This window comes from Phaethon lepturus, unplaced genomic scaffold (assembly GCF_000687285.1).
Source record: "Phaethon lepturus isolate BGI_N335 unplaced genomic scaffold, ASM68728v1 scaffold44021, whole genome shotgun sequence".
Lineage (NCBI taxonomy): Eukaryota > Metazoa > Chordata > Aves > Phaethontiformes > Phaethontidae > Phaethon > Phaethon lepturus.
In genome coordinates this window covers 1-24,629 of record NW_010516625.1, presented here as the reverse complement: position 1 = coordinate 24,629, position 24,629 = coordinate 1, and the positions used below count along the sequence as shown (strand labels likewise).

General features: G+C 38.0%; 1 protein-coding gene across 1 annotated transcript in view; it reads right to left on the bottom strand.

Moving 5' to 3' along the window:
- Positions 1 to 22,010, bottom strand: part of TRPC6 (transient receptor potential cation channel, subfamily C, member 6) — a gene marked incomplete at its 5' end in the record, with an annotated part of 28,558 nt that extends 6,548 nt beyond the window's left edge. Inside the window, 7 exons of the mRNA XM_010296098.1 lie at positions 4,466 to 4,669; positions 6,320 to 6,515; positions 8,680 to 8,944; positions 12,728 to 12,955; positions 14,805 to 15,018; positions 19,667 to 19,831; positions 21,825 to 22,010. Coding sequence (XP_010294400.1) covers positions 4,466 to 4,669; positions 6,320 to 6,515; positions 8,680 to 8,944; positions 12,728 to 12,955; positions 14,805 to 15,018; positions 19,667 to 19,831; positions 21,825 to 22,010 — 1,458 coding nt within the window. The remainder of the gene's footprint in view (positions 1 to 4,465; positions 4,670 to 6,319; positions 6,516 to 8,679; positions 8,945 to 12,727; positions 12,956 to 14,804; positions 15,019 to 19,666; positions 19,832 to 21,824) is intronic.
- Positions 22,011 to 24,629: the final 2,619 nt, after the last annotated feature.

Sequence of the window (24,629 nt, the reverse complement as noted above, 5' to 3'; positions counted from 1 at the left end):
TCAAAGTAGGTTTCTTTAAAACTCTCCTTTTTCTTCATTTATTTCTCTCCCTTTTTGGTTTGAGTTTCTTGTTCACTTGATGTTTACAACATCAATTCTAGCCTGAAACAGAAGAAATCTGAGTTTTAATCAACAGCCTGAAAGAAAACATCATAGCTTTTATTATTATATGTAGATATGTCTCAAGAAATTAGTTTCTGATGTGCTACACTTTAAACACAGCTATGTAAATTGCTTGCCGTTCAGCATTGCCGGCATCCAGCTTTGTTTTCTGCCAAGGGTAATCAGGGCAGAGCTGACTCTAGGGACAGAATTTCCCCCCTTCCCATCTTAATTCTTGTCTTTACTCTCACCCTGGTACTGCTGCCGTTTTTGCACCGAGAAGGTTCAAGCTCTGCAGGAGAAAGACCCACAGGCTGGGTCTGCATCACTAAACTCAGACGTGTGTTAACATTTCTGGGTATTGCAATGCAATTTCTTCTATCAGTAAACTTTTAGTGCCCTCCCACGTAGGACTTGCACCAGAGCAACTGGCTCTCTCCCTGGGCACAGTCTGGCAACTGGAATGGTCTGGAGCCAACAGCTTGCAGCAACTCTACTTTGGGAGGAAAACTACTTGAATAGGGGTAAGCCATTCCTGAACTGCCCTCAGTGCCCAGATAAACTCCCTGACACATTTAACTCTTTAGAACAGCCACAGCCACAAAGTCTTGGTTCTGGTCTTGCTAAATCTTTTCTTATCTTTGCACAGCTCATCGCGTTTATAGCAGCTCTTTGCACAAGTAGCCCTTGCTCAGCAGTCACAGCAGCATCAAACCTGCTCAGCACAGGATGAGACCAAAGTCAAAACCTGGAAAACCTGAGAACGCCTTGAGAAGATGCCACAAAACAGCCTCAACAATAACAAATCATCAACAGTGGGTCAAAATGTGTCACAAAAATATTTTAGTTACTTTTTAGAAGTGCGAAGGATGGCAGCATCTGATGGATTCAGATAAAGTCAGCTCCACAGTATGTGGCATTCCAAAAGGCGAGTAAAAATGTAATCATCTGGCAATATCAGTCACCTTGCTGCAAAAGCTGAGGAATCAATAGATGCGACTCAGCTGCTTTACATTTTTCAATGTAAAAGCTTTTTTTTTTTAAAATTGATTGGCAGATTTATAGCTCTTTGGCTGAGGAGTAAGCACACTTCATTTAGCATTAGTTATACTACAAGCTGCAGCGAGTGGAAAGCATTAATATTTGAAGACCAAAAATTAATTCAGGGTTAGGAAGAAATCTGATAAATGATGGTTCCATCCTTACATCTCTCTTTCAGAGGGACTGCTGTAACAGCAGACACAAAGGTCACTCTGTTATCTAGAATTGGTAATTATTACACTTTGCACCTTTCTAGCCATCTGAATTGCTAGGTTTGAATACAATTTTGGAAAGTAATGATAAAAATGCAGCCTCTTTCCTTATGGTGTAAGAATGGGATTTTTAAGAGTACCTGTTTCATGGGAACGTAAATTTCATTTTAAAAAGTCATTAAAAATACGCTTCTAACTTACGTGCTTTTCAAAGTCACAAATTAAGTGAACTAGGAAAAAAAATCCTTTGATTTGTTGTTTCTCACCATCACTCAATTTGAAGTTTATATGCATTTCCTTAAATTCATGATTATTCAGTGATGACTTTATCATAGAAGTTGTAAAATTAGTTTGCATCAAGCAGCTTGATGAAAAGATTTGCAAATGTCAGGAGTCATTAAAAACGGTATCACCTCCATTAGGTCTTAAATACATTAGGATTAGGTTTCCCAAATAAAACTGAGATCTGTGAAATGCTAGAAAAATTACCAGTAGCACACAAGAGACATCTGAAGTTAATAACAATCTTGACTTTGGTGACAGTGTTTGTAGTATCTGCGTTTTGTTTTTATAAACTATTATGAACTTAACCAGAGACAGAGGCTTGTCAGAGGCACAGTTTTTTCCCCTGTAGCTCCATTTTTTCCTTCCAGGCTTGCAACCAGTTTCTTTTCTCTTTTACTCTTCAGCTGGTAACTCTGATGGAAAAAGTGCTTGTCACATTGGTGACAGCTGACAAATGCACATAAATTCTTTACGACCCCCAGCCTAAGGCCTAATGACTCTTGACCACAGGCTCAAGAACTCCTAACCTTGAAAAGGCCTCTGTGCAGACTACTGCCTATTTTAACAAAGACCCTGGTGCATCAAAATTTCCATAAATGACACATCTGTTTCTGCCACCGTGACAAACCCACAATTTCTTTTTTTGTGTGAATGTTACCATATGCTCACCTTTCTACTCACTACATCTCATCAGTTGTCATGTGATGTTCTTCTTCCCTAACGTGTTACAATAGTGCTAGTCTTCACGCTTCCAGTACCACCTAACACCACGTGCTATGCCACATGTTCTCCTAAAGCAATTAATTTGATGTATACCAAAACACTGCAAGAAAAACAGACTGACTATGAACTCTTTAAATAAGCCCTTGAGATACAGCAAGGAATCAACTCAAGTGCTTTACTGTATTTGTCGTGTGAATAAAACAGATAACAGAATGCTTTACAATAAAAGCAGGATGCATTCTCAGCAGAAGCAGAGACAGGCTACAAAGGGGGAATTTAGAAACTCTACCCAGGCATGTGGTGGGAGAAAAGCCAAAGCTCACCTTAAGCTGACATTTGAAAGGGCAGGAAGAAGGGCTTCTACTGCTGCAATAGCAGTGTAAGGCTGAACAAGGAAAATGTGGGCCTGTTGTTCAGTGGGGCAGGGGATTTAGTGACAGCGGACGCAGGTAAGGCTGAGGGACTTGATGCCTTCTTTGCCTCAGGCCTCACCAACAGTCTCTCAGGCCTCTGTGTTTAGTGAAGGGATTTGAGAAGAAGGAGAATGACTGGCTGTGGAGAAGGGTCACAGGGGTTACATGAGAGAACTTGACCCAAGCGAGTCCATTGGACCCAATGGGGTGCATCCACAGGCACCGAGAAAACAGGCGAAGTCCTTGCTAATATGCTATCATCTTTGAAAGATCACGGAGATTGGGAGAGGTCCCCAAAGGCTGGAGAAAGACATATGTCAAACCCATCTTCAAAAAAGGCCAAAAATGAAGATCTGGGCAACAACAGGCCACTCAAGCTCACTTTGGTAACTACAAAATAATGGACTGAGTCCTCCTGGAGCACATTTCTGGCCACACGGAAAAGCAGACAGTGACTGGGAACAGTAAGTGTGGGTTTATGAGGAGTAAAACCTGTCTGACCCATCCAGATGGCCTTCTGAGATAAAATGACTGGATTTGCAAATGAGGGGAAAGCTGGAGATGTCATCTACCTTGCCTTTAGCAAGGGTTTTAACACTATCCTGGAATATTCTTATACCCACATTTAGGATGTTACTGCCTGGATGGGTGGACAACTAGATGGGCAAAATCCTGTCAGGATGGTTGTGCTCAGAGGGTAGTAGAGGGGTCTCGTCCTGGGACTTGCCCTTCTAAACATCTTTTTCAATGACCGGGTGTCAGAAGTGTTGGAGCGCACTCCTGTGAAGTTTGCAGACAAAGCAAAACTTGGGGGTGGGGAGGAGCTGATAGGCTTGAGGACAGGGACGCCATCCAGGAGGACAGGAACCCTGTGAATTTCACTAAGGACAAATGGGAAGGAATAACTCTTTCAACAACACAGGCTGGGGACTGCCTGGCTGGGGAGCAGCTCTGCAGAAAAGGACCTGGGGGACTTGAGGGAAAATGAGGAAGATGTTAAAATCTGCTGCAAGTTCAGCAGGGGGTCATAAGGATTTGGGGCTGGAGCACTTGCCCTGTGAAGAGACACTGGGGAGTCTGGGCTAGTTCAGCCTGAAGCAGAGATGGCGTCAGGCATACCTAACAGGAGCCCCCAGTGTGTACAGGGAGGTCACTGAAGAGAAGGAGCTAGGCTCCTCACAGTACTGCAGGACCGAAGGATGAGAGACAATGGACAAATTCAAACAAGAGGTAGAAGAAGCAACTTTTTCCCCTGAGGGACAGTCAGGCAATGGCACATGCTGCCAAGAGAGGTTGTGTAGTCTCCATCCTTGGAGCTTTTCAAGACCTGACTGGATGAAGCCCTGAGCAACCTGACCTGACCTCAGAGTTGACTCTGCTGTGAGAAGGAGGTTGGACCAGAGATCTCCTGAAGCCCTTCCCAGCCTGAATTATTCTCTGATTCTGTGACAAGAAGCAGGAAGAACTGTAAATTTACAATGGTATTTTTGGACTTTACTGATTACAGATGTAGACAAATATTTATATTAAAAAAATAAGCAAGAATTTCAGCCTGTACGTAGTCATTAACTTCAGTGTGGACTAAGTATGTTGGAAAATTAATCAGAAAAACCTATCAACAAGAAAAATGAAGTTAAAATTGGTTTTATCTTTTAAAATCAGCAGTCAGTATACACATTATACAATTACCTTGTTCATCTCTGCATCTTCCTGAAAGTTTTTCTTTTGGCACATAAATGGTTTAGAGATCCATTTTTTGATTCTGAGTAGGAGATACAGCAAAGATTTTGGGCTTGGCACTAAGTTGAAGGGTACTGGAAGAGTTCTCCCTTCTTCAAAGTAAGAAAACCAAAGTTTAGCCCTTGCAAATTTCCATTCTACATCAGCATCATCCTGTAAAACAGAAACACAGCTGTTAATGTACTGTTAATACTACCTTTACTACTAAAGATGCTCTAGCTAAACTTTATGGGTGTTTTGAATGTAATCAGCTGAAGTTAATCTCAAACAGATCAAGAACTTGTTTATAATCTGTGGAAACCAAATTTCATTGAATGGAACTGTTCTTATTAGTCCATTTAAAATAATGCAACTATAGAAGAACAAAGCGGATTTGATTTAGACATTGGTTACGCCAGAGTGAGTGCTACTAGTCTGCAATGCGGGATTACAAAGACAGACCTCTTTGGTGCCTGTTGTAAACACACTGATAAGAACAAAAGCTCTGACTTAAAAGCACACAATACAATGCCCAATTTAGAGCTTCATGGCAACACTCAAAATTCTTCTGTTAGGGCTTGACTAAGTAGTCGCTTGCAACACTGTCATGCTCAGTAAATAAAATGGAAAACCCTTATGTTCACATAACAATAATGTAAATCTCTCAATGAGACTATCAGCTTTGATTTCTTATTTTATTGGTCTCTTCTGTTGCAATTAGGCTATTATCTTTTTTGTGAAAAAGACATAGTATCCGAATTTGAAATGAAAATTTTACTCTATTACTTTAAACATGAAGTTAAAAAAGATTAGGTGATTCTTACCTAATTCCTTCCACTTGCTGGAATATGAGATTAAATCAGGTATGCTATCACCACCACGGTTTATGTTTATCATTTACGATAGCCAAAACACTCTATTTCTCCCTGCAAAGTTCAAGAGGGTTTTCTGCAGAAAGGACTGATGTCATGTTCAAGGACATGACTCAATATTGCTGTAGCTGTTTTTAGCTGTTTGTACCCAGCCACCATATTTTTTTATAATAGCCTGGTTTTTATTGCTCTGAACCTGATAGTTTGTTCTGTGGCCTCCTGAGTCAGAGGGATCTGAACCTCCCTAGAGAATGTGTATTGCTCTTGCTCAAGCTGGACAACACTAGAGCCCCAAACCACAGCTCAGAACCTGGGACCAGAGCGGTGTCAAACAACCCGAGTCTGCTGCTTTGTGGCAAGGGCATTATCTCGGAAAGCTTGGGATGGATCCTGGAGATCTGCTTCCTTTTTTGCTAAACAATGATAATGATATAGCCCTTTGTTTTCCATGCAAAAGTACATGTTTATTTTCAGTAGCTCTGCTGATTACTTTGTCAAGTAAAGTTTTGTTTGCTGCAGAGGACTAGAGTAACTGTTGTTTAAGTAAAAGAAGAAAACAGCATGTTACAGACTTGCTTGCAAGGTCAAGGCATAGGAACAAGAACATCCTTGCAGCAAGAGGGACAACTACTCAAACAATAACTACAAAGGAGGCAAATGCAAGATTCACAAAGTTACACAATGTAGCCCATCTCCTCCAGGAACATAACACCGTTCAACAGCAGTTTCTTAGTCCAGTCTAGTTCTTACTATTGCAAGCACATGCAGCTGGGTAATTTCCAGGTATTTTATAATAAAAATGTACAGTGGAATTAATATTTGCTCCTAATTCCAAAAGCCTATGTGTCATTTTTCTTAAATAAGATGTCAACAAGAAAGATTTTCCAGGCCATTTAGATAATTAACTATAAGAGTAAATGTGGTGATATTTCACCATAAACAGAATTTTTACCTCAATTTCCTGGAATGAACTGTTGATCATTGCAATAAGCATGTTCAGTAAGACAATGACCATGGTAACATTATAGACTCCATAAAGGACATAACCAATGTTTTCAATAAATTTGTGTTTATAATTGATGACAACTGATTTAACTTCCGAGAGTCCAAATATAGCCCAGAACAATGTCTTGAAACTTTCTTCAACACTAAAAGGAAAGAGAAGAAAGGAGAAATTGAACATATGCGTAAGTTACTGAAGAAAAGCTGTATATTCTTATTGTATAAATTGTCAGTTACCATTTTTATACTGTGCACAAATTTTTCCATTATCATAATGTAGAACCTTACCATAGTGCTATTATGGAGAACAAGTAGACTGTCTAATTTCATAGGTACAGGCTGTTTCACAAGATAAGATTCCTAATATTTAGGACTGACAATAAAACCGTCTGATTCAGTTTAGTAATTATATATACAGCCTCAAAAGAATATTACAATGATTCACTTGTTAACTACTTTAATCTACATGCTACATGCTTGCCGGTAATGTGAATGTAAAGAACAAAAATAATTAACCTGTAAATACTTTATTTTAATTGCACCATTAGTTCACTTAGTATGAATTATTTCAGCATTAATATGACTAACGTTCTGAAACTGTGAAGACAGGATGTTTGACTCTTAATCAGCTTATATATATACACACAAACATAAGTCCAAAGCTCTGAAGACCTTTTCCTGTCTATCTCCACCTGTTTTAAGACATATTTTCCCTTGCTTTGATGAAGAGATCTCAGTTGCCCATATCCAAAAATGCAGTAGCATTGAAAAGCACACTTTAGATTTTATTGTGTTATTGTTAAGAAAAAAAGTTAGAAGAAACTTGTAATCTTCAGTGGTAAATTTACTTCTCCGCTTATAATATTTTACTAGTATTCCATCTGTGAGTTGTAGTTTTAGGTACTTTATCTATAATGTGAACTAATAATAATAAAAAAGCAGTAACAAAATTTTCCCTCTTGGCCAAGTTTGCTCCCTGGCTGAGTATGCTTCATAACAGCTATAGCCTGAATATCATGACAGCCAGAAATTAAGTGGGAAAGGGCTGCAGAGCATGGAAAAGAATGAGCTTCCACTCGAGTGATTTATCTTAACATCACAGCTAGAAATGAGAGGCATGACAAATGTATACCAAATAACTCCTGACAGACAGAGTAAATTCAGAATTGCTCTTCTTATGGTGGGAGAAGAAAAAAGGAACAGCTAAAGAAATAAAGAGTTTAAAAAAAAAAAAGGGAATATATTTTCTCCTCTCAAGATGGAATACGTTATTGCCACTGGAAACTACGGAGAGCCAGAGCTTGAAACAGGGATTAGATTTTTTTTTTTTTTTTTTGAGTAGTAAGAATATGCAGAGTTGTCTGAATTAAGTAACGACTACTTTATAATGTGTACCATGTGGTAGTGATTAGCCTGCTTCAATTACAGATGACAGCTGATGGACGAACCAGCCGTGCTCCCACGTGCTGCAGGGAGCTGCTACGCTGCGCTCTGAAACGCTGGTGTTGACCGCCCTTGCAGGCAGGACGCGGTCCTGCAGGCCCAGGGTCTGCCCCAGCCTGTGCCCCGAAATCCTGGAACAACAGATTGTTGTCGTCCTGCTATTTGCCTTGTTCTCTCTTGCCAGGAACCTGAACTCCACCACCTCATGGTCAGCCAAGGCTGTTCCCAGCTTTCACATACCCAACCAGTTCTTCCTTGTTTGTAAAAGTTGGGTGCCACAAAGCTCCTCCCCGCATCAGCTCCTTGATCATCTGTGTCAGGAAACGACTGGCAATGACCTCTAGAAACCTCCTGGATTGCTTGTGCCCTGCTGTGTTGTCCCTCCAACAGCTATCAGGGTGGTTAAAAACCCCTATGAGGACCAGGGCCTGCAAGTGTGAGGCTTCTTCCGGTTGTGTGAAGAAGGTTTCATCAGGCATTCCACAGCGGACATCCACTACAACATCACCCACGTTGGTCTGCCCTCTAATCCTGACCTATAAACTCTCGCTGGCTCATCATGTATCGCTAGGCAGAGGTACAGGCACTCCTGCTGCTCTCTCATGTGAAGGGCAACTAATCCCACATTCCCAGCCTGTCTTTCCCGATTTATCATAGTATTGTTGGGATCAAGAGTTCATCCTCTGATTTCAAATATATCCTTTCAGCACCAGAACAAGAGAAAAAATTACGACTTAATCCAAGGCAAAGAAATTTTTAAGAGATGTAAACCTTACAAAACAATTAGTAAACAATACATACAATGCAAGCAACCGACTTTCCGTAAAAATAGCCCACAATCATTACAGTTTAATCAGTTTTACTTACGTTGTGAATGCTTCATTTTGTTTCGCCCCCAGATAGTAGGAATAGAGATTAAACATGCCTATCATGAAAGCCACAAACACCATGATAAATATCACCATGAACTTGAAGATGTCTTTCACAGTTCTGCCAAGCGATATCTGCAGTGGTCCAAAGCTTTCATTAGCTGGTAAAATGTACGCTATCCTGGAGAAACTTAATACTACCGCAATTGCATACAGGCCTTCAGATATGATCTGAGGATCGGACGGATCCCAGTTTATTCTGGCTAGAAATAAAAGATGAGAATTTCTGTCAGTATTTCAAAGCCCACCTTAGGCTGTTCACTGAAGTAGTCTCTTTTGGTGAGTAACAATGAATCAGTGTAAACTGGAATTAAATGCAATGGTGCTATGCAAATTTGGAAGAGATAAGATGCAGTCCTCATGGGTTTTTTTCCTTTATTGTACATTGCATCATGATTTTTCAGCAATTTTGACTTGCAGAAAAATTCTAAGATTTTGTGGCCTTAAAGTAAGCAGCAGTTACTTTTCACCCTTTCAAACTTAAAAAATAAATACATAGAAAATCTACTTTCTCACTGACAGCAGTGAATACTTAGTTATTAAGTTGGGCTTCCATGTGACAAGTATGACTGCTCAAATAGAGCCAGTAGTGGTTGTCCACTAAATCACACTGCTCAGTAAATGTCTTACATGAAGATGCTGCTAGAAATAAAAGTGAAAGAAAGGAATATACTTGGTTAAGACTGAAACACAAGTGGGTTATTATTTTATCTACTATGCTAGGGTTCAGGAAGCATTTTATTTTTTTACTACTGTTTTACCCTCTTCTTTTTACACCTTCATCAGAAGTGTAATTTTTAATTAGAAGAAACCATGAATAGGATTCAGTATGAGATTGAGTCATCTGCAGACAGCTATCCAAATGGGAGGTACAGTCGGTGCAGCCTAGTGAGCGCTTGGGGCTGGATTCAGACACCTGAACAAAGACATCCGTTAACCATTTGAGGTGCCCAGGGTATCCAAGACATTTGTACAGATCTGTGGGAGGTTGTTTTGGAGTAGCACCTTGGCAATTCAAATGGCACTAGTCACTCATGCTTGGCCAACTGAATTGAGCCAGGTAGCGCTAAAACCATTTCACAGCTCCAATGACTGTATTGATTAGGTCTCCAATGATTATAAAGGTGGGCTGTAAGATCACTGAAGTACCTTTTTGGGAGTTGAATCCCCATCTATTAGAGAATTTAAGTAAAATTCAGCTTATAGGATCAGGTGATGAGAAATTAATAAATCAAATTAGAAATGTGATTTATTCGAGCTGTTTTGATGAGGGGATCTGGAATCATTAAATGCCATCCACAACTCCAAAAATGTGAGAACAGTAATGTTTCTCTACTCTTTCTATTTACTCCACCTTTTTACTCATAGTAAAATGGTAATGGCCCCTTCCTGGCATACAACAAACACCCATTTCCAGCAGCTTTTCACTTCCTAGATGAAGATTAAGGCATCCTCCCCTGAGGCTGGGAGGCTTAAATTCAGTTCACTGTTGTGCTTCAGGCAAAGAGAAGAGGTTAGTCTAGGATGGGTTTCCTATATCCCACGAGAGAGAGTGTCTGTTAATACAACTGGCAAGGGTCGCCCAGAGAAGTGGTAGATGCCCCATCCCTGGCAACATTCAAGGTCAGGTGGGACAGGGCTCTGAGCAACCTGATCTAGTTGAAGATGTCTGTGCTCCTTGTAGGGGGGCTGGGCTAGATGACCTTTAAAAGTCCTTCCAACCCAAAGTATTATATGATTCTATGAATATATCCATACCCAGTGATGCTGAGCATTATTCAAAACGTCCTTACATGCAGCAGAAAATTATATTTTTCAAGGAACTTACTGCCCTGCCATTATTCATGTATCATGACACAGTAAAGAATGACTCTGGTTTTAGACATAACAAGGCTGTTATCACATATTCATTGCCTTGTTAGCTGCTGTGTGTTTCTTGTCAGTATGTGCGTATTCTTTTTTTTATTGAGCTCCTCACTGTAAAGCCTACTACACACTACATTCAAATGGCAAAATGTCTGTATGGCAAAATACTGCGCATTTTCACATAAGTAGACATACCTATGTTAGCTTTACCCCAGACTTCACGGATAACTAAAATCAAAGATGGCAGATGTTTCAGTATGGGCTAGTAGCCAGATATCTCTCAGGTTTCCATATGAGCTATATTATCGCAGAAAGTTTGAGGTGGGAAGGGACCTCTGGAGGTCATCTGATCCAACACCCCTGCTCAAAGAGGGCCACCTAGAGCTGGTTGCCCAGGACCATGTCCAGATGGTATCTGAGTATCTCCAAGAATGGAGACTCCACCACCTTCCTGGGCAACCTGTGCCAAGTGGTCGGTCACCCTAACAGTAAAAAAGTCTTTCCTGATGTTCAGAGGGAAACTCCTGTGTTTCAGCTTGTGCCCATTGTTTCTGGTCCTGTCAACGGGCAACAATCAAAAGAGCCTGGCTCCATCCTTTTTGCACCCTCCCTTCAGGTATTTATATACATTGATGAGATCCCTCCTGAGCCTTCTCTTCTCCAGGCTGAACAGTCCTAGTTCTCTCAGCCTTTCCTCATAGGAGAGATGCTCCAGCCACTTCATCATCTTTGTGGCACTTTGCTGGACTCTATTCAGTATGTCCATGTCTGTCTTGTACTGGGGAGCCCAGAACTGGACACAGTCCTCCAGGTGTGGCCTCACCAGTGTGGAGTAGATGGGAAGGATCACCTCCTTCCACATGCTGGCAATACTTTGCTTAATGCAGCCCAGGATACCATGGGCCTTCTTTACCCCAAGGGCCCATTTTTGGCTCATGTTCAACCTGGTGTCCACCAAGTTATGTCTGCTAGCCTATGATAAAACCCGTGGCATTAAATATTCACCATTAATATTATCCATGTTAGCATTACCACACATAGATGTTCTCCAAGCAGGATTCAGTGTACGTGCATACACTAAAAAAATGGCTCAGCTCTGCTTAAGTGCATAACAAAGCCACAACTCATGACTGATGTCAACAGAAACTGCCTTGCTAGATGATACAGTATTATATAGCATAAATGAGTTACAAGACTTGAGCTTGTCACACCCAGAAATTGTGAACATAAACAATAGTCCCTGTCTGCAAATTCTTCAAGTGGGTGTTACTGAAAACTGAATTAATATTTAACTAGCTGCTTTTATAACTTATATGAAATTTGTAACTTTCCAGTAAAATTTATTACTACAATTTAACGGGTTTCAGAATATATATGTTAATTGCTCTACTTTTTCTACAGTCTGGCTAATGAAGAAATGCAGCCTTATCAGAAATAGTATTTGAGGCACAAAATAGAGATAGAAACTGATGTAATTTGGTATGTAGAGAAAAATATCTAATAAAGGGAAGAGAGATGTGGTGGTGTTGAGAGTGAACACAAGCAAACATTTTTTTTTCTCATTTGGACAAAATAGCTTCTCGTCACTTCTCATATGCGCCAAGCAAAATTATTAACATTTTTATCTTTTACTGGTAAAGAGAGTAGATTGAGAAATATTAAAATAATATAACACAGTCTCTGAGCAATGAATTAGGCTGTAGTCAAAAGGTATATTGGTTATGTTGGCAAAGCAGGTTTAAGAACTTCCTGGACCTCATTGCTTAGTTCTGTCCCTGCATTACAGCACATCACATTTGCAGTTGTGCCAACACAAGGGATTGCACGATAGAGTTGTGTAACTGAACAGATGGAATGACCTGCATCAAAATAATCTTGAAAAGGGGTGGGGTGACAGTGGGGTTATTTTGATCTTAGATCATTTCAGCGCTTGATGTCTAGAAGAGTCCCCAAAGAGATGTATGAGTATAGCCAATATATGTGGTCATATAGTATGGATGAGAAAAAGGAGTGGAAACTTAAGCAGTACATTGTAGAACTGAAGTATTGAAGACTAACTAACAGAAAATCAATTAATCTTGGCCCAAGAAGTAAGTCTTGAACTTGTGCAATCAACTCACCCAAGGTGTAGTATTTTATGTTGGGCTCCAGTGTTGGACTCGCCAGGTCTTTCATATTTGCATCAACGAAGTTCTGGGCTCGGGATGCATGCCAAAATGCCATAAACCTTGCTATGAATGATGCTGCAAAAATTGCTAACATACCAAAATCAAGCATATTCCATAACTCAAAAAGGTATTCCTTTGGACCTTGAGACCAAATTTCTTTACATTCTGACCATATCATGCCTGTATAAGACAGAACAGAGAAGACAGTGTGTTCTTTTATCTTCATGTTTGTGTTCTTTTATCTTCATGTTTGTTTTATTCAATATTTTATTATGTTGCAGCCAAACTCAAAACCATTTTGTTCAGTGGGAGTTCGAACACAAACTAAAATCCTTGAACCTGCCAATTCAAATACATTCCAGTACTTCTTTCTCATGTGAGTAATAACAATAATTTTTCATACTGCTTTTTCCTACACAACTACAAAAATTTTCAAAGGGAAGAACAGGATGTGAGTTTTACCATCTGTTACAGACACCGAAAGAAACTGAAAGAGCAGAAATGCTCTAGCATGATCATATAGTGGTCTAATTAATATCAGAACTCACGTTTTCTTATTTGCAGAGTACGCTGGGTACAGTCTATTTTACTGAAATTGCAAATATATGTAACAAATGAGCATAAAAGTAAGAATCAGACCTAATGCTTCTTCAACAGAGCAAAGGTATCTCTTTGATTCCCAATTATTCTCCCTTAATAATAAAATATAGGAGTACAGTATTAGTTTATGGCATCCTTTTATTGAGCAAATCCTTTTCCTTTTCAAGATAAAATTTGTTTAATCATGAACTATGTTTCTAGGGTTCTAAAAAGAATTAATAAAAAACTGAATTGGAATAAAGTCACTATTTTTTGTACTTCTCGAATTGTCTGAAGGAACTTTCCACCATTTTCAGATAAGGACAATTATAATGTTAATTACAGTAATTAAAATCAATGCTACATCTGTATGCACTGGACCAATTTTTCATACACCGTCTTATGCATGACACTGAAATAAATAAAAATAGACTAAATTAGCAAACTAGAACTTCAAACTGGAAAATTATTATTTACTCCTTTATTGTCAGAGGAAAACACTGATATTTATAGAACATTTGGGAATCTAAGTGTCATATTATTCCCTTAATACACAATTATATTAATTTATATACAGCTATATGATGAAATAAATTAAGATTGTCAAAGTCTTTCAAAGCTATAAGAACTGATATACAAATGGCTCCAATTTCAATCAGAGAGAGCTCATAAAAGCAAAATATTTTAAATGCATAAGCTCTTGAATGGAAACAGATTTTACTTAGTTTGAATTTAACTCTCCCAAATTACTGACTTAACTAACAACTAGAACCCACATCTTTAAAATATCTGGGCACCTAACCCGCATTGGAATAAATGGTAAATAATAATCAGACAGCTAAAATATTTCTGAGGGTCTGTGCTCAAGTTCTTACGCTGAATAGTACTGCATCACTGAATTGAACGGGTCAGCCCAGAGTACTGCTCAATAATATTCATTTAATTCCTACGTTGGGATGGACAAATCTACCGCTGAATGTTCAGGGGTCTGTATTCTGCTTCCCTTTTGTCAATAATACGTTCAGCTATACACTATTATTTCTGCAGGCATGCTTGCAAAATAAGAGAATCTTAGCAGAAAGAGACAATTGGACAAAAAAACACTTGGCCCGTGATGTGGAAATCTTTCCCCGTGAGAGTTGACACAGCCTGCCTCAAAAAAAACCTCAGAAAACTGGTAGACACTTTCCTTTGATATTTATAAAATTGAATTCATTCATATTCAGATGATTTCAGCTAAGTCCTGAACCTGAATGTTTGTGATTAACTAGGCGTATGTGAATCCTGCTGACATCCAGTAAGAAACATGAGGCCAATGTGAGAATGCAGCCAGTTGAATGAACTCCCTTTGTTGCAATTTTTACACATAACATTAATAGCAAAGGATTAAATTGTGTCCAGCTTCACTGAAATCAGGGCAAGACAAATTTAAGTGAAAATTAATCTTTACCTATTACCCAAGAAATAATGAGCATCTCCATCCATGAGAAACAGGATGTTTTCATCCTAAATAGCTGTTTTACGTTGCCCGTTGTTTCATTAGGTCGGAGTTTAGTGCCATCAAATCTGTCAGCTGCATTCATGACAAGTAGACCGAGAAAAATGGTGAAAGAGGCTGCATGGGCTACAAACTTCATAAATGGTCCACGCATTATCCTCCCCAGCTGTAACAGAGGTTATAAAACACAAGGATATTGCATTGCCGCCTTCCAACATAAAAATGTATAAAAAGAACAGTAACACAGAGAAATATGTATTTCAATAATACAGAGGAACAATTATTTGGAAAAAGTTTGTACACTATGACACCATGCTAACAGTCAACTTTAAAAGTTTCTACTTATTTGCTATTTTCAAAGACATAATATATGAGTTTGACCATAGGTATTTTTAACTCAGTGTTTTGAAATAAATCTGTAATTATTTTGGGGCATCTACGTCTACTATAGGTAACCAAAAGAAAAATTTATTATAGTTGTTGAATTTCTTTTTAATTTACATGCTAGTCATCTTTATGAGGCAACAAAGAAAATGGGATTTTGACACTTACTAATAGCATTAAATTATCACCACGAGTGAATTATGACTAAAGAATTCAGTTTCCTATCTGATGTAATACTCAGTTTAGCACAGATATTGTACAGTTTTCCTAACTTATTTTCTTTTTAAAAACAAGTCATGAGGCCTCAAAACATTATGTTTAGACTTCTGTAGTGTCTTAATTTCCTTCCTGACTCCCTTAACAGACATGTCCTCAACCTTGTCAGGACAAAGCACAACTTCAAAATGATTTAGTGCAACACTTAAAAAAAATAAAAATGCCACAGAAACTCACACAAGGCTGAACTTTTAGCAATTATTTACTTTATTTTTGGGAGTGCCTGTATTAATAGTAAAAGTCTTAGCTTGTTCACTTAGTTGACAGTTGCAGAAAAATATTCTCTTATTTTAGATGAAGACAGTATCTATACGTGACAAAAATTCCTTGGAAAGAAGTGAGAGCAAGTGTCACAGATCTCAGCTGAAACATATAACAATCTGTGATCTGGAAAGGGAGAGGAAAGCAGAAAGATAAATTACTGGTATACATATTTTTGCTACACTTGTTTTAATACCAAAGTCAGAATTTTGCTGTTGTTACAGTCAGCTTTTACAGAAACAAAGAATAAGAGGATGCAGCGGAGGATGTGATGGTAAGGTTTCACACACAGATTACATTAAGAAAACTAGACAAATGTAAAAAGAAGATACTGTTAAAGGAGCATTGTCAAGGTTTGCACGCACAAAATTTGATCTTCCTTCTCCCTTATATTATTTTGCAAACCCATGCCATTCATTATGTTTCTCACTCAAAAAAACTAATTTACCTTTTATTAAATAAAATATTCCATCAGCCTCATGAGAGGAACTTCAACAACCAATTATTTTGCGTGAACTACAAAAAAAACAGGCAATCGTTATGGGGAAAGATTTTATTTCAAGCTAGGAAGGAACAGTCATAAATAACACACAATAAAGCAGAGCTGGAAAATGATAAAACACCTTGACAGTGTCCTTTTAAATGCATTATTCCTGTGTTTACAAGTGACGATGGGTTAGGAGACAGGCGCCAGAAAGTGACATAGCCAGAAAAGAAGAAAAAATACTGAAGGAGGTAATGTTAATACATCCCTTGATCAAAAATTGTAACATTTAAAAGACTGAACTCCTAGCACCCCCTCTCACACCCCTTCAAAAGGGACAGAAAAGTATTTTTTACATATATATGGTAAAATCTCCCTGGAAGCACGGCTGACTGTGGTTGAACTGACTACACAAATGCCAGAAGTTATTATGACATTGCCATATAACAGTGATCCAATAAAATCTTGAAATGACACTTTTAAAATTCTGAATCTCTTCATGGAGAAAACATAGGTCAGAAAATATGAATCAGGGAAAGAAAGAGCAACATGTGAAAACAAGGCCATAACCTTTGCAAGTTTGGACTTTTCTATAAGCTAGAGTCCCTCCTTAATACACTTTCACTGTGCACTTTGACATAATAAATTCTCTCCCATGGCACAGACCAAGGACATGATCACCTAAATGGTCTGAATCTCTTTCTGTAATTGAAGTGGTTTTCAATTTAGGTTTTGGTTTGGTTTCTTTTTCTAGTTTCTGATCCTCTGTGCTATAGCCTTTGGTTTGCTACAGTTTTGTAGAGTGTTTTATAGGTTGGTTTGGGTTAGGACAAGATACACAATAGCTATACTGCCGGTACTTCGACACGTATTTGTCTGTATGTAGGGTCACCTGAAATCGCTGGGAGCTGGAGTCAGTGATTCACATTATTCCTCCCTTGTGACTCTGCAGAAGCAATCATTATTGTAACATTATGGAGTATGGCATTCATAAAGAAATTATAAAATAGGACTCCATGTAGCACATCTATCACAAAGAGGAAAAGGCCTGATAACAAAAAAGAGATAATGCATGTACTGTTTTCGGAAGAACAACTTCCTAACTCCTTATATAATGGACGTAACGTTCAGTTTCTTTTCCTCTACCACAGTGCAGGAGAGGAATGTGTATAACCTTCAGAACACACTTCTAGAAAGCAGGTAGGGACCTACCAAGTTGCTTCTTTAGAAATGCCAACCCCAGGTGGCTGGGAACAGCAAAAGACGACTCAATTCAAATTCAGATCCCTCATCTTGGCCAGAGGCTGATTGAGTGACTTATGCATTTATAAAGCTGAAAAGCTAAATTCTATTCTTAATTAGAGCTCCACAGCACAGACATTAGAGATTCTTGAAGATAACTGAAAATAGTTTTTACTCTTTCAAAATGTCATGTAATAAGATAGTATTGTAGAAGTTTTGGGTTAATTATGTCAGTAGTTACACTGAATTACCAATTAGAAATGCAGAGCAAACAGTTCACCAAACTTTGAAGTGCCTCCATGTGGATTGCTGGCTGAAACTCAAATAAGAGGCAATCTTAATTCCTTGTGGGATCTGACACTAGTGAATTCCTGCCAAATCAACATGCCTTTGTCCACATATTTCTGTGAAATTTCTTCCAGATCTGAAACTCTCAATTCAGTACCTGTGGTCCAAGCTCAAATTAACTTCTTCCTAAAGAGGAAACTGGCCAGCTATAAAGGTAACAGACTGAGATGTTGCAAATGTCATAAAGACATTGTTTACTTTCTTAGAGACATGGCATAAGAATACAAACAAACGGGTCAGAATAACTCCACTGTAAGTTCTTATTTTCACCACGTATACTGTATTTTCTCTCCCTTCTGTTACTGTGCCCTATAGTGTAAAACCTGGAAAAAGAATGGGTACTTTATCTCGGTAGGAGAAGAAGAGACTTATAAAATTCCATCAATTCATACACAGAATGGACTCTGTTGATACAGATCATGTTCTGCATTGGAGCCATCCTAACCCGAAACTAGACAGTGAACATTTTTGTCTTCAAAAACCAGAGAATATATTTTGAAGTACAAGTGAAGCACAAGATAAGAAATGGAAACTGGTGAAAAAGGTGGATTAGATTTTACATTTGCAGAATATAATGAAACAAAAAGCATTCAACACATAAATCACATGATGAGATGATTAAATAGCAACAGAGGAAATGAAACCTTAAAGGATGTTATCCCTTGAACTTTGATTTTAAAAAGCTATTCTGAAATAGCTTTTTCAGATGTACAAAGGTTCAAAATTACTTTAAGATCCAATAAATCATTGAAAAGGGAAAATGACAAATAGATAAGTCACTGCTATAGTTGAAAACCAGTTACTGAAGTAAGTTGAATCTCAAGGTGTGTTTTAAGACATAAGTATTCATAAAAATCCTAGTCACTATACAGCAAAAGTGAAAATTATATAACTGATTTTTATTGTCTAGACTGAAGGAAATGAAAAATATGGCAAAACTAAAAAGGCCCACCTTTCTCCTCTCACAGAACAATAAAAAAACCCCACAAACACAAAGACCTCAGTCCGCTCTTTCAACCTTCATATTCCCCTGGAATCATTGTATGTGCACAGAATTTGACCTGCTAAAATCACAGACGTTATAGTATAACCTGTTGAATAATCCTTATAAGATCCCACTCGTTCCCTCCAACGTACTCTCAAGGGAAACTTTCCATCAGTGTCCGTTTCCAATGGATAGTGACCAGCTAAAACAGAGGTTCAACACAAAGTTCAGAGAGGTCAGAGCTTATAACCCATCTTCAGTGGAAAGCCTTTCCACAGTATACATCACCCGAAACAGATACAGTGGTAACCCCAGATCTAAACAGCGCATTATAAACGGATGCAGGGGAGGCTGCGCGACTGCTTTACAAACCTCATGAAACGTCATGAGTATTAGCACTGTCTTGACAAGCCAACACGGTTCACTTTGACTTCTAGAAAACTGGTGATTGTTTTAATTTCTGACATTCACATTTCAGTGATTTCTATCTATTAATTTTTAATCATAAAGAATAAAATTGTCTTTGAGGTAATTGGAATCAACCCACAGCTTGAACTTAGTCTAGCTCTGAATCAATGGGAAATGAGGATCTTCTGCATCTGCCTACTAAACCAACCACCAAATGAAGAACAGCTTGAATTACTGTTTCTAAACTACAATTTCTACAAGGCAACTCTTGTTCATTTTGTTCTAACTCCGCTTTAAAATAATACGTTTCTGAAGTATTATTGAAGCACGTCAATTTAGACTTATGCTTCATGTTTGCTGACAGGAATCTAAACACAAATGATAAAGGAGTTAATAACAAGCCATCACAAGATTTCACAGACTGACCTTACTGCAAGGAGCAATCCAGTAAGCCATTGAGAGGAACGGCAGTCCCACCGCAACAGCAAGAACAACCAGAAACTTCACTGCCATGGTCTGCTGACGTAAACCTGACAAATTCTCATACCAGATTGAAAGAAGTTGTTGCTGGCAGTTTGGATGTGCTACGAACTGTAATAAAGGAAAGGAGTATAATAAAATATCGCTATCAGAATATCTTTTATTAAAATAACAGTTTTATAAAGCGCATTAAGAATGTGTGAATAGCAACAACTCAGCTTATATTCAAAGGAGCATTAAAAAAGAGTACAAGGAAAAGTTTTTTGATGAGCAAAATCTCCCAGCATGCAGGAATGTTGCTATCGGCAACAAGAAGTCCTTTAATTTATAAAACTATTATTTTATTGACACCGTGTTCCACCACAAACTATTAATTTCCAACTAAGGGTAATTAAACATAAACTATATTTGGGCAAACTCCACTTGATTCTGACATTTATACTTTTCATGTTACTACTTCAGTAACTCCAAAACTTTAAGTCTTTCTGTTCTGCTAAGGATGCTATATAGTCTTTAGCAATGAAGGAAAGAATATGCCGTATTTTCACATACTAATGTGGAAAATACCATTTTTTTCAGCTGGCATGAGAAAACAGCTGTCACTTCTACAGGAAATCAGCTAAGGACTATTTATAACTTGGTTCTGGAATCTTTTGGACAAACTCTACAAAACTGAGAAGTATGGCCTATAACCCTCTTTTCTGTCAAAACCTCTGGAGATTAAAAGAAGGTTCTTACAAAGGTAGATATTAATAAATAGTGGATTCTTGTGCACCCTACATTTTTAAGTCTAGACCCAGAAATGCAATTAAAAATTTAACTGAATCCAGTACTCTTTTTCTAGAATAGTTCTCGATATTTAAAGGATGACTGGCTGAAGGGGCAAGAAATATCTTTATTCAGGCAAGAGAACGTGTTGAAAGAAAGTTCATATCCAAGGAAGGATCAAGACTCAATTACTATGAAGGACAAGGTCAATGTGGTATTTTCTCTTCAGCTGTTGTTTCAGCCCTCTTTAGCGACTGTAGCTTGCCAAGTGTTTTGCACGTTTGTGCTCATATGCTAGTAGGTGCTCTTCAGTCAAAATACTTTTCTTCTTTTCTTCCCTTCATGAACACATAAATACTCGTCAAATATAAATTTTTTGGGGTTAAAATAAGATAATGTTTATTTTCACAGTGTTGATCTGATCCATTTAATTATGTAGGAGAAGTTTTATCAAAAGTCTTGCTGCTCTGTCAGGAGATAGCTCTACTTTAGGGTAATCTGCTTTCGAAGTATATCCCTGAGCTGTATCTTCCTGAACTTCGGTTGTACAAACTTCATCACACAAATCACTTCTCCCTGGTTCACACGCATGTCACCTAGAAATTTAAAACCTATATAATACAAGAGAAGTTTCCTGGGTAATTCAAAGGTCTTGATGCAGCTACTAACTCAGCTGGTTTCACTGAGCACTTTTCAGATGCAGACCAGAGTATTAAACGGACAGTAGAGATGAAAGTAAGCCAAAGAAGGGATGATAACTCCTGTATTCAACACTGCCTGGAGCCTGCTGTTCTTCCGAAGTGAGAACCATAGCACTATTACTCCTAGATTGTGTCTCTGATCTTCTATACAGACAAATATACATTTTCTGAGACACGCAATTTCACTAAGTTTTCTCAACTTTCGGAGTAAGACACAACAGACTGACAAAAATGTGTATCAAGTGCACAGGACTGCTGTGTTATCCTCTGTTCTTTATTAAATCTTATACTTCTCCAGGCTGCAGAAGTAGGGAAAATTTCCTCCTGTTTGTTTTTTTTTAAATAGATTAAAACTAAAATGAAGTAAATATATAAAAATTGTGCATATACCTACACATTTTTTTAGAGCCATTTGCTCTCATACTCACTGTGACCAGTACCCAGCCTCAATACCTGCTGCTTGTTTATACTGCAAGCTATTTGAGGCAGGGATTCTTCTGTTTGTAAAATACACTCTGAAGAAGGGCCCAAATGTTCATTTAAGTGTCAGAGGCTACCAAAACATAAACATTTAATAATAGCACAATTTAATACCACCATCATGACATGTCTGTTTGATCAACATCAGTACTTACTTTTTTAACTTCATACTTAATGGCGAGTTTTAAGCGGCTAAGGCTGGGGCGACCATGTTCTCCATTATTATGGTTCATCTCTACATCCCCATTCAAAATAGCTTCCACTTCTTCCGTATTTCTGCACAAATCAAGGAGTCCAACTACAAAATCCTTGCATTGCATAGACAATTTCTTGTAATCATTCTAGAAAGGAAAAGAAGGAAGAAGACAATTTGCTGTTTGGACCCAACACAAAAGAAATAGTTCTACATCCCAGATGCACATCTGTGAGCATCAATACGTTTGTTTGCATCTTGACATGTTTTTTTCTGGTAGATTAATAGCACTTTGCTATCAGGCATCTACTTCCCCGAATGTTCAGAGAGTAGGATTCGTCTCACCTTGGTTACCTTGGACAAGTACATTATCAATTTTTACACCTGAGCTACTCTCTAGATTTGCTTTAGAGCCAACTGAAAGTAAAAAACCACTTTCAGAAATATTGTATGACATATTTTAATGACTATTTCAAGTTGAGATGAATAGCACAGGGGAAATTTTTTTATCCACTGATTGTCACAGAAGTCTAGATAACTAGCTCAGATGTAGAAAGTTACACTATAGAGATCTCAATTGAACAAGATGAGTATCCTACAGGGAACACATCTAAACAACTTCCCAACCTTCTTGAGAATTACATAAATATATTGAATTTTCTTAGGCCTTGAATTATTCTTGTAAATCTTATCTTTCTCATTTTCCAACATCTCTTTTAGCTTGCAAAGACAGGATTTGATTGCTGTTTTCCAGCAGTGCTACAGCTAGCATGGTGATACCACACAGCATGGTGATACCACACCTCTAACTTCAACTCAATGCTCTCTAGCTCAAATATCTCACGACAGACTTCACCATGTGAGCCAAAATGTTGCTCTACAACTGCAGGCTCAGTTGCTTATTGCTTTACCTACCAAATATTCTTTTCAGTCACTGTTTTCCAAAAGGCACAAGTCAAAACAGAAAAAGACATTTTGATCACTGCAAACCACAGTTAGTTAACCACTCCTTACTTGCAGCCGTATTTGGGTCATAAAAGATGAACATAGCTAGACATATAGGGAGTTAGATGGATATAGATATAGATGCATATCTAAAGCTAAAAAATGTGTACAGATATATTGCCTGTGCCCTAGATCTTACAAAAGATTTACTCATACATGTGTCAACAACTTCTGATATTTTTGTGATCTTTGCTAATTTTAATGTCTTAAAAATTACTGTAGAATTGTTCAAAAAAAAAAAAGAATGAAAAAACCCCAGCCATCCCACACCATACAGGACTGCTCATGTAGTCTCATGTTCAAAGTAACTTTCTATGGATACTTTTATTAGAGTGACACATCTCTCCCTCTTCTGGTCTGTTCTTCCTTCTTCCCCCTTCTCCCACCCTTAGTCTCTGTTTGGTCCCTTCTTTTTAATTACTCCTTCTTACTGATTGCCATCTAATGCACATCCTGGAACAGAAACCATTATTTTGAGTATAGAGAATACCCTAATTTATTTGCCGAGGGTGTGCTTCATGCATGTTTGTGCTTTATTACCCACACCACCACAATACCAGTTTATTACTTGGATATATTAAAGGACTGCATCCAAGTTTTACATTTCACTTTGCTTAGATGGATGAAAACATTCATAGACAAATAGTTACACTCTTGTATGCCTACATAAAACTGCTAGTGATTTATTTTTTTAATAATATAATGTAAGCAAGATAGCTCAGATCTGTCATAAAAGAGAAATGAACTTTAATGTAATTTCTCTACAAAGACAACAGAAGCTAAATACTAAAACTAACCATTTCATGACATGCTGTATATTTTATTGTTGTGTTACTTCTTTTCCCTCTCTTCAGAAAAGTAACAAGAGAGATTAACTAAAATCCTGACTTCTTGGTATTGCAGAAAGACATTTTTTGAGAGCAATGTATCACCTTCTGTTTGGCTTTCATTTTTGTAGCAGCAGCTAAGATAAGATTCAGTATTCAATCATTTTAACACATAAATGTCCTCTTTGAAATGAAAGGAAAAGTAGCCATTTGAGATTCACAAAGGAAAAATATAAAGTCAACCTACACACCCTTGTACGATTAGGTACCATGAACTGTTCCAAGCTGATATATGAACCTTGAACATCAAATTAAAAAAGGAGTATTTTTCAATAATTTTAGGAGCAAAATAATTTGGCCTTCATAAATATTACAAAATAGTGTAATGTATTTGTAATATATTGGTATGTGCATATTTTCTGGTAGGAAATACACATATATATACACACACACACTCTTAATCGGTATTTTCCAGCTCTGATGAACGAGACATGACATGGAGTTTCAAAAGAGTATGTGAGGAGACCGTAACTCCACACTGGAGACCAGCGTCTTTGGGTAGTCTCAAAACAAAAATCATGTAAGATAATTTATTCTAATGAAGAACATGATTTTTTCTGAGTGTAGTCCTATTTACCAAAATGAATACTGAATGGGCACTTTTTAAAAATATACATCTAGGTAACCCTATTCACCCTTTGCAGAATTATCCCTTCTGAATTTAGGTTTGCACACGGTATCACAGTATATATTAGCACCCAGGAAATTAACCCATAAACTCCCTCAGTTTATTTTCTCATTTGCAAATGCAATAAAACAGCTTCCCCTCCTGCAAAATACAGCTGTGGCTGGCGGTGGCAGCGGAGCTGAAACGTCCTGGGCGGTTACAGGTCACAGCGCACGAGCTCTGGGGGACCGAGCGGTGCGCGGCGTCG